Source organism: Lissotriton helveticus, chromosome 8 (assembly GCF_964261635.1).
Source record: "Lissotriton helveticus chromosome 8, aLisHel1.1, whole genome shotgun sequence".
NCBI classification, from domain to species: domain Eukaryota; kingdom Metazoa; phylum Chordata; class Amphibia; order Caudata; family Salamandridae; genus Lissotriton; species Lissotriton helveticus.
The window spans coordinates 1,657,325,454-1,657,341,504 of NC_136069.1; the positions used below are offsets into that span (position 1 = coordinate 1,657,325,454).

Here is a 16,051-nt window from a genome sequence, read left to right on the forward strand (position 1 = left end):
AGACATCAGAGAAAGAGGACCAAAGGCTGTTAGACTTAGGGGCCAGAGGATGAGCGATCAGGAAACAGAGAAGGAACAGAGACTAAGATAAGACACCAGAAGGAGGGACGGTTGGGTTTCGAGAGCAGACAACAGGAAGAGCAGACTGTGAGACCAGACATCAGAGCGGGGGGCAGCAGATGTAAACTTCAGGGAGCACAGAGAGGAGCAGAGGCTGTGAGATTCAGGGGGCACTGTCAAGAGGATGAGAGATCATACAACAGAGAAGGGGTCAGCAACTGTATAAGTCAGAAGCACCAAGGCTTTAAGTGGGCCGGGTCTCACTGGTGCTGAGCACCGGCAGTTTTGTAAAGGGGTCCTCGAAACGCGTCTCTATCGGGCTCCGTTTTGTGCCCTGGCACAGGCGGACTGCAGTGACAGCGGCACATCGATGTGGGAGTGCTTAAACTGCTCACTTCTCACTAGTGGAGCAGTTATAGCACGACATCATGCCAGGTGAGCGTTGTAGGGGAAGGGAAATCCTTTAAAGAGAGTCATTTTCTCTCTGGATTTCAATCTCTTTTTGAAACTCAGGAGCAGCAACATTGTCCTGGTGTCACCAGGGCTTTAAGTGGAAGCTTTTTCAATATTATATACAAGCCAGAGTTGCTGCCTATTTATCTATTAGAACTAACAACCATTGACAAAGCCAATAGTCCTGACTTGTTCTAGGTATCATATCCAGATGCAATGACAGAAAAAACAAAATACAAGTCGGGCGGCACACGACGCTAAAGTACAGATTTTTAGCTTACATGTTTTAAGCCACGCCCTTAATTACATTGGCCACGCCCCTATGAGAGACCCCCGCCCCAGGTTTTTTTTTTAATCCCACTTAAAGCCACTTTTGTTTGCTTTAGATACTTGCACAAGTGCCACCATTGCCTACGTAACGTTTGTTCTTGTGTTCGAGTGTCTGCCATTTATTGTAGTATTATACCTCTACTTGTACTTTATACGCTTTTGTAACCTGCACACATATCACTTTTTCCTCCTGTAGTGTACCAATTGCTACCTCATGTATTTTGGTTGCTCACTGTTGTCACTTTTGATTCATGTAACTTAACGTTTGCTTTTGTAATTTGTCCACTTGTAATTTTTCTCCTCATGTATTATTGCTGTTCCTAGTGTGAAGCGCTCTGACACCTTCGGGTAAAGTCCGCGCTATATAAAATCGCATAAATAAATAAATAAAATAAAAAAATTCCAAACAACACCTGGCCCCCACAGCAAGACCCAATCTTCCTCACCCACTATGCCCTGAATGTGAAGGGCTGTGGGCGAGGTGTTAAGACTAACACCGTTTCTGAGCATCACCCCTCCCCAGCCCAGCCTCAGCTTTATTGCTTGGCAGGGCAGGGGTGAAGGAGAGGACACAGCTGACAATCGCTGTCCGGCCGCACAGCGAGGCTGCTTTCATTTTCTCTGTCTGTCTCCGTGCACTCTGTGGGCCGGTTTTTTTCTCCCCCTTCCTAGTCCACTCTCTGTGGACTGGGACAGGGGAGAAAAAAACGGCCCACAGAGGACACTGGGGCACCGGCCCTTCGGCCCATGCCCGAATGCCCGCCTTGCCAATCCGCCCCTGCCTGGGAGCACTGTGAGGGGCAGAGGGTGAGAGGTTCAGGGGTTACTGGCAAGAGGACGAGGGATCATACAACAGAGAAGGGGGGCAGCAACTTTAAAATTCAGGGAGCACAGAGAATCATAGGCTGTGAGATTTAGGGGTCACTGTCAGGGGATGCCAAGTCGTACAACAGAGAAGGGGGGCAGCAGGTGTAATATTCAGGGGGCTCACCATAGAGCAGAGGCTGTGCGCAGTGTCGTCTTCGGATTTATGAGGCTCTGGGTATGGTGTATTTTTTGGCCCATGCTCATAACAACTTTGAATTTTCGTACCCACTTTATACTAATTGCAGCACAAAACAGTTGAAATAGGATCCCACAAATCCTTAGGATGACGCTGGGCAAAGAGACGGAGGTAGGATAAGAGAAGAAAGGCTCAGATACAGAAATAGACAAAGTGTATTTGTAAAGCACAAGTTCATCCAAGGGTGTGTCTTGGCACTGAATAACATGTTTATTATTACCCAACTCAATGGTACTCGTGTTATCGACCTCAGAAGGATGAAAGGCTGAGTAGACCGCCGGGATTTGAACCTGTGACCATGAGGTCGAACACAGGCCCTTACAGTGGACGCATTAGCCCACCAAGCCACGAGAACTTGAGAGAAATAAGGTTTATTTTGTCAGGGGGCCTCTTGGACATGGGCAATTTTCCACTCTGCGCATGCCTCAAAACGCCTCTGGCTGTGAGATTCAGACAGAGGAGGAGACTGCGGGCTGTGAGTCACAGAGATGGCACTGCATGCCACCAGAGGGGGGCACCACGGCAGGTGGGCAGGTCTAGAGCCTAGGGTACAGATGGATGGGTGGGTTCATGTTCTGCTGGGCTCCTCCAGGCGTGACCCTGCTGCCCCTCCTGCCCGTGACGCTCTGCGCCTCAGCTCTGGGTGGTGTGGAGGGGGCACAGGACCACTCTGGCAGAGACACCTGCCCGCCCGGGCATCTCACCAGGTGAGACTCCCGTGCTGTGCTGCAGGCGCGTGGCTGCCCCCGCTCTGCGCTCACCCCAGCAGGAGGCTCGCAGACAGCCCCCCCCCCTGGCCCCCACCCCCTCTGCAGTCACGGAGCCTCCGTGTGATGCCCCCTCCCATGCGGCGCCAACGCCGCCCGGTTATTTTTAGGCTGAAGATGCTGCTGCAGCAAGCCGGTTGTCATGGTAACTGCTGAAGATTTATGTTCCACATTTTGACCAATCAGGAGCCTGCCTTCTCTTAGCAGAGTGTCCCGGAGATTTGAGATTTTCATCTCTATACAATGCTGCCCACCCGGGACGGCGTCGAGCGGTGCCACCTCGGCGCACAGTGCGGGCTTTTAGGTTTGTGGGCACCCCTGTGCGGGCAAAGGCAATTCAACACATAAACAAGCCAAAAGGACGTAATACGTGAATGGATACATTTCCTTGTCCAGCTAGAAGTGCAACCCAGGTCATCTCTGGGCGCTACCTATATGGGCAGAGTCACACATTGATGTGAGCGGTGAAGGTGCAATTTAAGCCACTTCCGGTCCAAGGGTGGAACTGTTCCTCACCACCAGCCAGACAGAACCTTTATTTCCTGAAGCAACAAAACAAGTGAAAACGGATGCTCGTCATCTAGTTCCTGCTCTTGGAATCAACCAACCTGGGTTCTAAACCCGCCCACCCCGCTGTATTGTATTGTGTGATCTTGGGCAGATCGCGTTGCCTCCCTGGGTGCAGTTTGCTCATTTCCACAGGCAGAGCAGGGGGTCGGAGAGGTCGCTCGTATCAGGGACTATATAAACACGGCATTCGCCAGGATGAGGCCACCCTTGGGGCTGCACTGGTTGACCGACTTCGAGTCTGTGCTATCACACATGAAGCAGGTGTCAGGAGGGAGCGGTTAAGCATGCTCAATGTCTCAGGCTTTGTGGGCCCGAAGGCAAGCTAGGGTAAGGGGTCCCTCGTCACCTGCTTGGGTAGTAAACAACAGTTATAACTGGGCCGAAAAAGCCATGTGCCTGGGTGCCACTGCACCTGTTGCACCATTGAAAGCTACGTCCTGAATGTGTTGTGGAACACACCCATGCCACTGGGGGGGGAGAGGGGAGGGCTATAATGTTATCAACCACAGAGTCTAATAAGCCACAGAAAGGAGGGGTTTCTGCATAGCGCACATCCTCAAATGAGTTACTTCAAGCTGCTCTCAGATATTATTATTATTTAAAAGTTGTATATAGCGCTGGCTACACCCGGAGGTATCAAAGCGCTTCACATAAGGTTCCACAGAAATTATACAATTACTTCATGACCAATGGAAGGAGGCACAGTTGAGTTTTTGCCTAGGATCATACAATTTGGTGAAGCTGGGATTAGATGCCACTGCGTCATGATTATTAGTTTGTGCTCACAATTTCGTAAGACAGTGTGTAAAATACAAAAGAATTTTTTTTTGGGGAAAAATGCCCTCTGAATCACATTCTAATATGGGTACCCACAAATTCAGATGTACAAATAACCACTGCTAATCTCAGTATCAGGAGTACATTTCGGAAATACATAGATTTTTCACTCTTTGTATTTTATCATATGAATTACTCTATACTCCGTACTCAATGAAAAACCACTGGAAGGTGCAGTTCAGTTGTTGTCGCTTTGTACCTTGAGTTCTTGGACAACATAGAAACCCTACATATCACTGTAGCTAGAAGGGTCTAGCAGACGTAATGGTACATTGCTTTTGTAAAGTGGCCATCGTGACAAGACGTTACAGATGGATGTTATTTCAAATTGGCATTTTGTCCTACTAATTTTCAATATTTTTTTATTTTTACATTTAATTTATTTGAAAAAACTTTGAGGGATATGCAAAAATGACTCTTGCTAAATTCAAAATGTTGTCTACTTATCAGAAATATATAGCTTTGTGGGATTACCAGTTGGTTTCACACCTGTTTCCACCACAAACTGGAAGTAGATTGAAAGCACAAAAAAAAGGAAAAATGGTCTGTCTCTTTGAAAAGTGCGAGGACTATGTTGAAATTTTCTTTTATTCGGCCCTGCTTGTACCTTAAAGCTGAGAAGATGGTGATTCTAGCACAGAAAACCTTGTGTTGATGCAATTTTTCCAAAAACATAAGCCAGACACTTTTTTGTGGAGTACTTTTTCCCTAAAAAAAAACAAACACAAAATGTAGCCATATTTTTGCTATGGTCTCATTCCATAAACCCTGAGTACCTTTAAAATCTCCAGAATGTTTGGGAAAAAGGATGCACATTTGTCATGGATACTTTATGTGGGAAGAAAAGTATGGCGGTGTATCCCATAGTGCTCAGCGCTGTGTTGAAAAAGCCTCAGCATTTAAAGGGTTAACCCCTTGTGTGCTGTTGACGAGCTCAGCTCGACATGAGGGACGGTTGAGCTGCCCTCATGACGAGCTGAGCTCGTCACAGCGTTGGAAGGTTCACACGCGGGGATAATTTCCCCGCTGTGCTGAACGTTCCAAAACTGCTGTGGTTTTGACTAGCTCAGCTCGTCACGAGGGCAGCTCCGCTGTGCCTCATGACGAGCCGAGCTCATCAACAGCACAGCGGCGCAGCGCGCGGCCCCCCTCCCCCTGCACAGCGGGGGGAAAACACCCCGCAGCCAAGGGGTTAAACAAGGTAAGCCTTGTGCCTGAGACAGGAAACGACCCGAAACAGAATATGGACACATCACATTTGTTCACTGAAAACTGACCCTTTTTTGCAAAGTGTGCAAATTTGTGGATTTTGGGCCCTCGCTCAGCCGGCACCTAGGAATCCTACCAAACCTACACATTTTTTTAAACTGGACATTTGTGGGAGGAATACAGGGTGGGGTTACTTGCGTGGCCCTTACCAGGTTTTCTTATCCAGAAACTGTTGCAAATCTCAAACTTTGGCTAAAAACATACCTTTCCTTCACATTTCTGTGAAGAAAAGCTCCGGAATCTCGAGGACCCACGAATTTCATACCACTCAGCATTTACCCGAGTCTCCTAATAAAAATGGTGCCGCACTTGTGAGGGTGAGCCTGGCGCCGGAGAGAGGAAAGGGACGAAAATGTGATGTGGAGACATCAGCATTCCCTGTCCAAAGAAAGACCTGATTTGGCAATGGGGGAAGCTGCAATATTTGGGCCCAGGCTCAGCGGCCACCAAGGGAAACATACCACACCCGGATATTTCTAGAAACGAGACAACTGGGCGAGTCCAGGTTGGTGTGCCTTGCATGGATCCCCAAACATTTTCTTAGCCACAAACCTGAAACTTTGCCTAAAATCATGCATTTTCTTTGTATTTCTTTGGCATAAACTTCAAGAAACCACAGGGAGCTGCAAAATTCCAACCACCCAGCCTTCCCCACTTGTCCGGATATAAAACGCTACCACACTGTGGCTGGGCCCAGAGCCCACAACAGGCATGGATCAAACCAGGGCAAGGGGTGGCCACCGTGCCCCGGCCCAAACATCAGAGCTCCCCCTATTGACGGTTTCTCCGGGATGCATTGTGGGGCCTTTTGTAGCACAAGCCCTGGGCTCAGCCACACAAAGTGGGGTAGTATTTTTATCAAAACAAGAGGGGAACGCTGGGTGGTAGGAATTTTGTGAGAGAAAAACAATAATGAAAGTCTTTTAGTATAATTTTAGAACAAATCTCAGTTTAGTGTATGGGTTAAAATATTTTCAACAATACATTAGAAGAGAAGTTTGACAAGGTACTTTCCAGAACCTCTTATTTTCAAGCAAATACTGAACAACTGACCATCAAACGCTAGGCCCCCGCCTGCCCCACTCACAGCAGATAACTTTACAGACCATTCAGACTGCCCACCCTCTGAGGCACTGCACCTAGCTCCACAGACCATGTCACAGATGCCCCTTCTCGCCTAAGCACTTGCTCTGGCATGTTCTGCTTCTCACAAAGCCCCATCCTTGGCTCACAGTACCTGCTCTTGACTGCATCCAGCTGGTTTTTTAGAGATGCCTTGTGCTGCTCCACCACGTCCTTCAGTGGTACCGTGACGTGTTCCCGGTGCTCCCCCTCGGTGCACTCATGGCACATGGCCGTCTCACAAGAGCCACAGTAAAACTCCATCATCTGCAGGAGGAAGAATGGACACATGTCAGAGCCAGCTCGAGGCGCAGGCTGTCTCCACAGGTTCTGACAGCAGCAAGAGTTTCACCCCTCCTCCAAGACAGGGTGCTGCGGTACATGGCCTTGGTGCTGCGGCACGCGGCATTGGTGCTGCGGCACGCGGCCTTGGTGCTGCGGCACGCGGCCTTGGTGCTGCGGCACGCGGCCTTGGTGCTGCGGCACGCGGCCTTGGTGCTGCGGCACGCGGCCGTAGTGCTGCGGCACGCGGCCTTGTTGCTGCGGCACGCGGCCTTGGTGCTGCGGCACATGGCCTTGGTGCTGCGGCACATGGCCTTGGTGCTGCGGCACATGGCCTTGGTGCTGCGGCACATGGCCTTGGTGCTGCGGCACATGGCCTTGGTGCTGCGGCACATGGCCTTGGTGCTGCGGCACATGGCCTTTGTGCTGCGGCACTTGGCCTTTGTGCTGCGGCACTTGGCCTTTGTGCTGCGGCACTTGGCCTTTGTGCTGCGGCACTTGGCCTTTGTGCTGCGGCACTTGGCCTTAGTGCTGCAGGCCCAGCACCAAGCGCCATTCCATGACCTCAAAGGCATAAACAAACCTCACCAACCTCAGTGAAATTGCTCACGTTTAGTCTACACTTTGTGTTGCTATTTTGTTTCATAAATGCACCAAAAATGTCAGGACACAAATGGTAGTGATGCCTAAAAAAAAAATATTGGAAAATAATCTGCAAATTAATTCCTAAAATGTTGTTTAATATTCGACTTTATAGGTCTATTCTCCAAACTCAAGTTTTGATCGGGGGTGGGTGGGGCTGGGAATCCTAAAAATACCTAAATATGTCCATACATAGAAGAGCTCTAGGTCAGCGATCTTCATCCATTGATCTGTTAAATTATTAACTGCACTGATTATTACATTATAATTCACAGCGGCATGGAGTAATGAGTCGGTCCACTTCAGCCATTAGCTGCACTCAATGTGAGTGACTGCTATTTTTTCCTGTGCACATGCCAACATCCACCAATAAATTAGTGCACTTGAACCTCAGGGGTCATGGGCCAATCTCTCCTTTAATTTACTTTTTTTTATTTTGCCTTTGGAAATTATTTTTGTTGGCTTTGCCAATGTTTATCTTTGGCAAGCAGCCAGAAGCTTCCCAAGCACTTTACTTGGCCGCTCACAATCCCCAGCGCTTTTTACTAGTACTTTTTTGAGCGTTCAACAATGCTCGTCTTGCTTCTGCGAATTCTTTTTTCTGTGCGGGTCCAAGAACCCCCATGCACTGTTGCACAGTCACGGGGATCCCTTTTTGCCGCTCGCAGTGTATGGTACCATATACACGTACTGCTTTAATGGGAAGCCATCTTCCAATGGTATACCAATTCCTAATCATTGGTTTACCATTCCAAGATGGCTGCCACATTGCTTTCAAAAACATCACCCCTTTTGGTAGGCTGAACCAATGACGAATGTATGCCAAAACCATTGTAAGATGGTAACCAGTGTTTGCGCAAGCATGCATGACCAACCATCTTTCATTGGTTTCTGTACATTTATCACTGGTTGACAGGCTATGTCAACAAGGCAGGCACAATGCTTCTAAATGTGTCAGATACTTTAAAGCATGCCAAAACCATTCTTCCTTGGCTGGTGTGTTTCAATAAGCATTGGCAAAGCCAAGAGGCGAGCCATATGTTGCCACATTAAAGGACATGGCCTATTGGCTTCCAGCACTTGTTAACTTTGCTCCATCTATCACATCACTTATGACTATAGAAATATGCATAACAAGCTATCTGTGGTGTAGCCGCATCCTTCCCCAGAGGGCACGGCAATAAGAGATAAAAGAGCTGCGTGCTCACAACTTCTGATGCTACAATCAGGGAAAACTGCTTTATCGGTTACAATATTTGCACCTACCTTGCCTTCGTGGTTGGGACAGGAGAGTGGCTTCCCCGAGACTGCGCTGACCGAATCCATCATGGCGGAGTCCTCGCGGTTGCACTCTGGGTTGCGTTGCAGAACCTCCATGAGATTGGTGATGAAGAAGTTGTTCTGTAGAGCAGCCACTCCCTTCTCCGGCAAGATGGAGGTCTGACGGCACACAGGGCAGGATAGGGTTAAACTCTGGGGCGGGATATAGTTCTGGAGACACCTGGGACGGAACAGCCACAACAAGAGGATAAGAAGGACTTCCTACGATGGAGCAAGGACGAATCATGCAGATCTGGGGGGATGACAGCATGAGCCGGGGGAACACCCCATTGGCAAAGGAACACTAGAGGGCGCTACAGCAGAGTGGGGGAGGAGGGCAAGTCTGCTAGGGAGACCACGCGAGCCAAAGGTGGACCGCAGGAAGGCAAAATGGTGCAAAAGGTGGCAAGCAAGAAGAAGCTGAGTGATGGGGCAGTAACAGAGGCTGCTGTGGGATGGAGGGAAGATGGTAGAAACAAGGGATGAAGCATTGACAAGGGGATACACAATGAAAGGACAGGGTTTAGATGGATGGACATGACAAGGAAGAAGGGAGAAGACATGAGTGAAAGATCAAGCAGCAATGGTTTAAAAATGTGCAAAACGAAGAAGACATGATGAACTGCAAACAAGCATGCAAAATATTCTTAGGGGACCCTGTGCAGAGCTCAATCTGAAAACTATCTTTAGCACCAGGGTACTTTTCAACACCCAAAACGAGCGCCGCCTTCTCCCGTTGGGAGCCCTCGTCAGCACCCAAAGCAAACCCCACAGTCTCCCATTGGGTGCCTGCTTCAGCAACCAGACCGAATCCCACCTTCTCCGTTGAGAGCCCTCTTCAGCACCCAAACCAAACCCTACCTTCCCCGTTGAGAGCCCTCTTCAGCACCAACCTGAATCCCACTTTCTCCCATTGGGAGCCCTCCTCAACACCGAATGAGAACCAGATGCCCCCAGTTGGGAGCTTTCTATAGTATTTATCCTTGAAACTACTTATTATTATTGGAGACTTGTTCCGAAATAAACCTGAACTTCACTTTCGAAGCTGCAGAGTTTTATAGCCTAGGATTGTCCTCCGTCCCATCATCAACCTTCTTCAGGGGACATCAGTAGCCCTCCCTTGTCCATTTTCAGCTTTCGACATCACCCAATCGAGAGTCCATATTGGTCTGTTCGCAGCTTTTCATGGACGTCAAGAAAAAGCTGATTCTTATGTGTTTGCAGACTGTGGGCACAGGCTATCACTGTACTTCTAAAACCCTTCCGCCCTAAAATCACAGCAGCAGTTCCTCCAACAGGGCGCACAAACTCAGAACGGTTCACACAGGAGGACTGCCCTGCAGGTAATGCAAACAAGAGATCATGCTAACAATAATGTGCATTTAGAGTGCTCTGCAAAGGATAGCCGTTGAGCAGCTGAGAAAGTAGGTGGGATGCCATCCTCAACGCAGGAGTAGAGATTGCATTGTAAGAATGAAAGCCGGAGTAGTTCATCCCATGTCACACATACCAGCTGTCCACCAACAAACCTGGTGGCCGTTCGAGCTTGGACCAACACCCACACCTTCAGAACACGCAAGAAATCTGGGGATCATCCTGGAAGACAAGCTCAACGTGACAGCTCGAGTCAATGCAGTGTGCACCTCCTGCTTCCACATCCTACGCATGCTACAAAAGACCGCCACGCAAGCACTCAACACCAGCAGGCTAGACTACAGCAACACACTCTACACCGGAATCTCCAAACAACTCCTACACAAGCTCTGGACCATCCAGAACACCGCTGCAAGACTCGTACTCGGCCTTCCATGCCGCAACCACATCACACCACACTTCAAAAGGCTTCACCAGCTCCCCATTCACAAGCACAGCCAATTCAAACTTTTCACGCACACATACAAGGTCCTGCAGAACACATGACCAGAATAGCTGAACAGCTGCATACACTTTCACCAACCCACTAGATACCTACCTTCTCTGCCTCACTCTCACAGGCCCTGCATTTGCAAAAGCAAAACTGGAAATCTCTCATTGCCTCCAACACACCCAAGGCATGGAACGACCTCCCTCAGAACATCAGAGCCGCCTCCTCACTTCTAGAGATCTGTAAGAAGCTAAAGATATGGCTCTTTGTATAAGCACTTTGGGACCTACACACTTGGCAAAGTGCCTGGATACCTTCTTGTGTGATTAGTGCACTATACAAATCAATATAACATAACAAAGGCTTCTCAAGAGGTCGGTTTCAGTAAATGGTTGAAACATTTGACAAGGCTGCAAGCACATGTCTTGTAAGTGCCTGTAAACGAGTAGGAAGGCAAGAGGAAGTCTCTAGTAGGAGTTGAAATCAGAACACCTTGAGTCATCACAGATATCCTCAAGAGCAACGCCTGTGTCAGCTCCTCTGACTCCCAAACCAGAAGACTGTGTCAGCTCACCTGAACACCTCGAACCAGAAGACTGTGTCGGCTCACCTGACCACCGAAACAGAAGACTGTCGGCTCACCTGACCACCGAACCAGAAGACTGTCGGCTCACCTGACCCCCGAACCAGAAAACCGTGTCGGCTCACCTGACCCCCGAACCTGAAGATAGTGTCGGCTCACCTGACTCCCAAACCAGAAGACAGTGTCGGCTCACCTGACTCCCAAACTAGAAGACAGTGTCGGCTCACCTGACTCCCAAACCAGAAGACAGTGTCGGCTCACCTCACTCCCAAACCAGAAGACAGTGTCGGCTCACCTGACTCCCAAACCAGAAGACCGTGTCGGCTCACCTGACTCCCAAACCAGAAGACCGTGTCGGCTCACCTGACTCCCAAACCTGAAGACCGTGTCGGCTCACCTGACTCCCAAACCAGAAGACCGTGTCGGCTCACCTGACTCCCAAACCAGAGCTCTGACCCAGTCAGTGATCAACAAGCATCACCGGCTCACACAGTCTGGTTTCCCCAGTGGTAAAAGCTGGGGAACCGGTAATATGGGGGTGTCCTGGTTGGGGAGCAGACCTGTTGCATCTGAGGTCTGATGGGCGCAGGAGATTCCGCAGGGCCAGAGAGCGCTGTCGGGATGGCAGATTTTTCGGGGTAAGTCTCTGCTCTATGCCGGGTGTCCTGGGAACCAGAAAGACCTCAACAGCTCCATGGTCACACGCCTGAACCACCAAATGAAAATAGGGAAATGTGGGCAAAATATGTAGAATTTAGTGAACCGCTCCTCTTGTCCACAACACAGGAGAGTTAGAAATCCATCGGAACCTTGCACAAACCTAAACAAACGAGGCCTTCTTAATACCGCCCTTCTGACTGAATTTAGCTTGTTGCCTAATTCCCTTAGAAGCAGTCTGTGCTTCACAAGACCTGAAAGTGGTAGCTCTATTTCCCAGAAGCACCTTGAAACTCCTTCCGTAAATGGTGGCATTAGAAATAAAAGTGCCTTATGTAAATGGGGCGGAATCAATGATGGAAAGTGCTTTCGCTGTGGGTCAGATGATGCTGACTTGGTACATGTTTTCTACACCTGCGGCCATTTAAATATGCTTTTTGATCACATAGAGAAGTTCTTAGCAGAGATTCTGGGTGTCCCTGTACGATTATCTGTAGCTCATGTACTGCTGGGGGTTGATGTGGTATCAGATGCGGATCAGCTGTCTCATACATTTCGTTATTTTATCTTTTTAGCCACACCGGTGGTGTGCATTGCCTCAATGTGGTTACAAAAGGATGTACCTTCCTTTGAAGTATGGAGAGCTAGATTTTTTATCAATGTTCAATATTGAGTACAGTTTATATGCTCTGAAAGGCAGACAGAAAAATAAATTGGGTTGCGAGATTTGGGGCCCAGAGTCTGTGTATATGGACGAATAATTCTCCTGTGTATTTCATTATTTTTTTCTCTATTGCGGTCTTTCTATGTACTATTTATGTGTTTGATTATATGGAAAATATGGTTTAATTTATTGTACAAGATTGTTCTCTCTTTTTTATGGATTATGTGCCTGCTTTTGCAATCATGTATTATCAATAAAAAAAATATTAAAAAAAAGAAATAAAAGTGCCTTGACTGACAGAGGTTTATGGTGGCAGCTATACAGCCTTACCTCAGACACAGAGACCTCTTGGCAGACAGACTCCTTGGGACCTCAAGATCAAAGGGAGGGAAAGAAGCCTCTCTTCCAGACATGCTGCAGCCAACGCCAAACCACCACAGAGAGGAAAGCTTGGATGTGACACCAACAAACGGTTGGGATCAACATCCCTGATCTTTCAACAAAAAGCGTAATCCAACCGCTAATCACAGAAATATCACTGGTTTGAGGGAAAACTTTGTGTAACCTACTCAGATCCAGACCATTCTTGACAAAAGGTAGAAAACTGTCTGGACCAAGCAGGGCCAGTGAAGCAAAACAAATTCACGTGCATGCGGAACAGTCAACCACAGTAGCCTCTCTCAAACACCGTGTGAGGAAATTGATGATGGTGAGAATCGCTCACGAAAACACGATATGTGGATTTGATGAATGCTGAACTCGAAAATCACGAAATGCCTCCTTCCAACATCTCCTCATAGAACCTGATGAATTGGAAATTGCTCTAGACAGAACTAAGAGTCTATGCTGCATTGCAAGTCCAGAGTAATCTCTCAGCTGTCCTCACAGGGAAACACCATTTCAAAGTTAAAGAAAACCTTTCAGTTGCAACCCATAAGACTGAGAAAGCTATGTTTAGGGAAGACACAATAACAGTTTACCAGAATGACGCGGCGATGACGTTGCTCAAAAGAAAAGAAATTAAAAAGGCCACCACCCACCTCGGATCCGAAGGTATTCCATTAAAATATAGTTTCAAATTCCAACTTGGCTTCACAATGCAACGGAAGCAACATATGGTGAGAACAAGGACAGAAATGTGCAAAGTAGTGAACATGAAACTTCTAGAATGTGATAATGACAAGGCAGGTCGATCTGGATCCAGCCAACCTGAATGGTAATCACAAGGATTCTCCAAACGTTGTCGCGCAGCGCGATGTTCAAGTTCAAAATGAGAAGTTAAACTGTGTACTGTATCATCGGAAGAAGCTTGAAGCTAACAAACATCTGCCTGTTATGGAGCGCTTAATTTGAGCCAGTGGTTTCCAGTGCTCTGCACCTGCAATTAATTGTCAACACCAGCACTTATGACAGTGTGCCACAAGATGGTGCTGATAGTCTAGTTTAGATATCAGCACAACAACAGTTGTTTATTAATTTAATGGATATTAAAAATTACTAATGCCTGTCGCCCAAGGAATTCTCATAGCTTTGGGGGCCAGGGATAGTCTGAATTGTCAAACTTGTAGGAGTGTGACGGTCAGTAGTTGTGTTGGGACTGTAATTGGTAGTGCAAGCTGCAGTGGCCTCCCAACGAGCGGCCTGGAACTTTTTATTTTACAAATTAGGCACCGTCTGTTATGTAAAAGGACACCTGTTGAACCTGATCATGTAAGACATGGGTGAGGTGTGGCCCTTCAAACTCTTCTAGTCCTGAGATTTTTAGCGGTCTTCCATACTAGAAATAGCAATCTAGATACCTTATTTGATTACAGCAAAATGATGTTCTTAATTCTTCTATTACTTTTTTGTTAGGAAGTCATAACATTCCTGGTTTAATGTGAGATCTCGAGTCTGGACAGAGGGAGGATGGCTGGAGGGAGACATTGTAAGGGCCAGCTAGCTATCAGCATAAGAGTGCCAAACAGCTCAGCACATAGAAGAGATGGGTTGGAGCTTAGATGTTCTTGTTCGTAAATCTGCTTCTTTCTTTCATCTTATTCTTCCCTTATGAAGGCAGAAATGACTATTTCACTAATACCATTTTATCAAAATATTTTGTCTGGAGCTATTCCAGATACCGTGCTAATATAGCCCATGTTAGTCCTGCTGCTCTGATGTCAGGGCCCTTGTTATTGTTAGAGACAAATCCCTTTCCAAGAATGCTAGGACCAGTATGTAACTGAGAAGACTACCAGCAGCAGCTCATGGCTTTGCTCAGATTAGTATCCCTGAGTACAAGGCCTCAATTCCCCATAAAGCGTAAACCGATTCCATCTTAGCTACACTCTAAAGACAATGACATGGCTTCCCTGCAAGAAACACACTCACTTAAAGCAGTCAGACACCATGGGGTTATGGTGTTACCCACACTGTTTCATTCCCCTCCAATCACAAAGATAAAGGACCACTCTACTGGAACTTGTACTCCCTGGGAGGCTTTGCTTCCGGGGCCCCTGCACTTCCTGGGAGGCTTTGCTTCCAGGGCCCCTGCACTTCCTGGGAGGCTTAGCTTTCGGGGCCCCTGCACTTCCTGGGAGGCTATGCTTCCTCTGGTGTCCATGCACTCCCTGGGAGGCTTTGCTTCCGGGGCCTCTGCACTCCCTGGGAGGCTTTGCTTCCACTGGTGCCCCTGCACTCCCTGGGAGGCTTTTCTTCCTCTGGTGTCCATGCACTCCCAGGGAGGCTTTGCTTAAGAGGCCCCTTCACTTCCTGGGAGACTTTGCTTCCTCTAATAGCCATGCACTCCCTGGGAGGCTTTGCTTCCTCCAGGGCCTCTGCACTCCCTGGGAGGTTTTGCTTCCGGGGCCCCTCCTCTTCCTGGCTGGGGGGATTTGCTTCCTGTGGTGCTCCTGCACTTCCTGGGAGGCTTTGCTTAAGATGCACCCTTCACTTCCTGTGAGGCTTTGCTTAAAGATGCCCCCTTCACTTCCTGTGAGGCTTTGCTTCCAGGGCCCCTGCACTTCCTGGGAGGCTTTGCTTAAGATGCCCCCTTCACTTCCTGGGAGGCTTTGCTTCTGGGGCCCCTGTACTTCCTGGGAGGCTTTGCTTAAGATGCCCCCTTCACTTCCTGGGAGGCTTTGGTTAAGATGCCCCCTTCACTTCCTGGGAGGCTTTGCTTAAGATGCCCCCTTCACTTCCTGGGAGGCTTTGCTTCTGGGGGCCCTGCACTTCCTGTCAGTGCCTGGCTTCTGGCCCTCCCACACAGGTGCTACAGATGTGTTCTCTTGACGAGCAGTTTAATTTCAGCACAGACGGTGCCAGGTTTGCGGTTAAATGGGGTGCTCGGGCTCCCAGACGTGGCAAGTGAGGGGACGACTCGAGGGGAGCAGCTGATGAGGTGGGGGCTGGCACACCACGTCTGTGCATGCAGCCTTACTTCCTCCTAACATCCCATTGCACCAGCACAGCGGCGCCTCTCCCTCCCCAGGGCAGGAGCAGGTCTATTCTGGGACATGAAGTCTGTCCCGACCACTCTGCACGGCGGATGAATACAGGAGGGGTGAGCTCACTGTAACTTTACATTTGT

At 48.5% G+C, this 16,051-nt stretch overlaps 1 protein-coding gene across 4 annotated transcripts in view; it reads right to left on the minus strand.

Annotated features, from left to right (window-relative positions):
- The window catches only part of TRIM3 (tripartite motif containing 3), a 290,801-nt gene that overhangs the window by 112,666 nt on the left and 162,084 nt on the right, over positions 1-16,051 (minus strand). For all 4 annotated transcript variants that reach the window (XM_078658725.1, XM_078658724.1, XM_078658727.1 and 1 more), the window contains 2 exons: positions 8,662-8,896; positions 6,587-6,738 (listed from right to left, as the gene is read on the minus strand). In XM_078658725.1, coding sequence (XP_078514851.1) covers positions 6,587-6,738; positions 8,662-8,896 — 387 coding nt within the window. The remainder of the gene's footprint in view (positions 1-6,586; positions 6,739-8,661; positions 8,897-16,051) is intronic.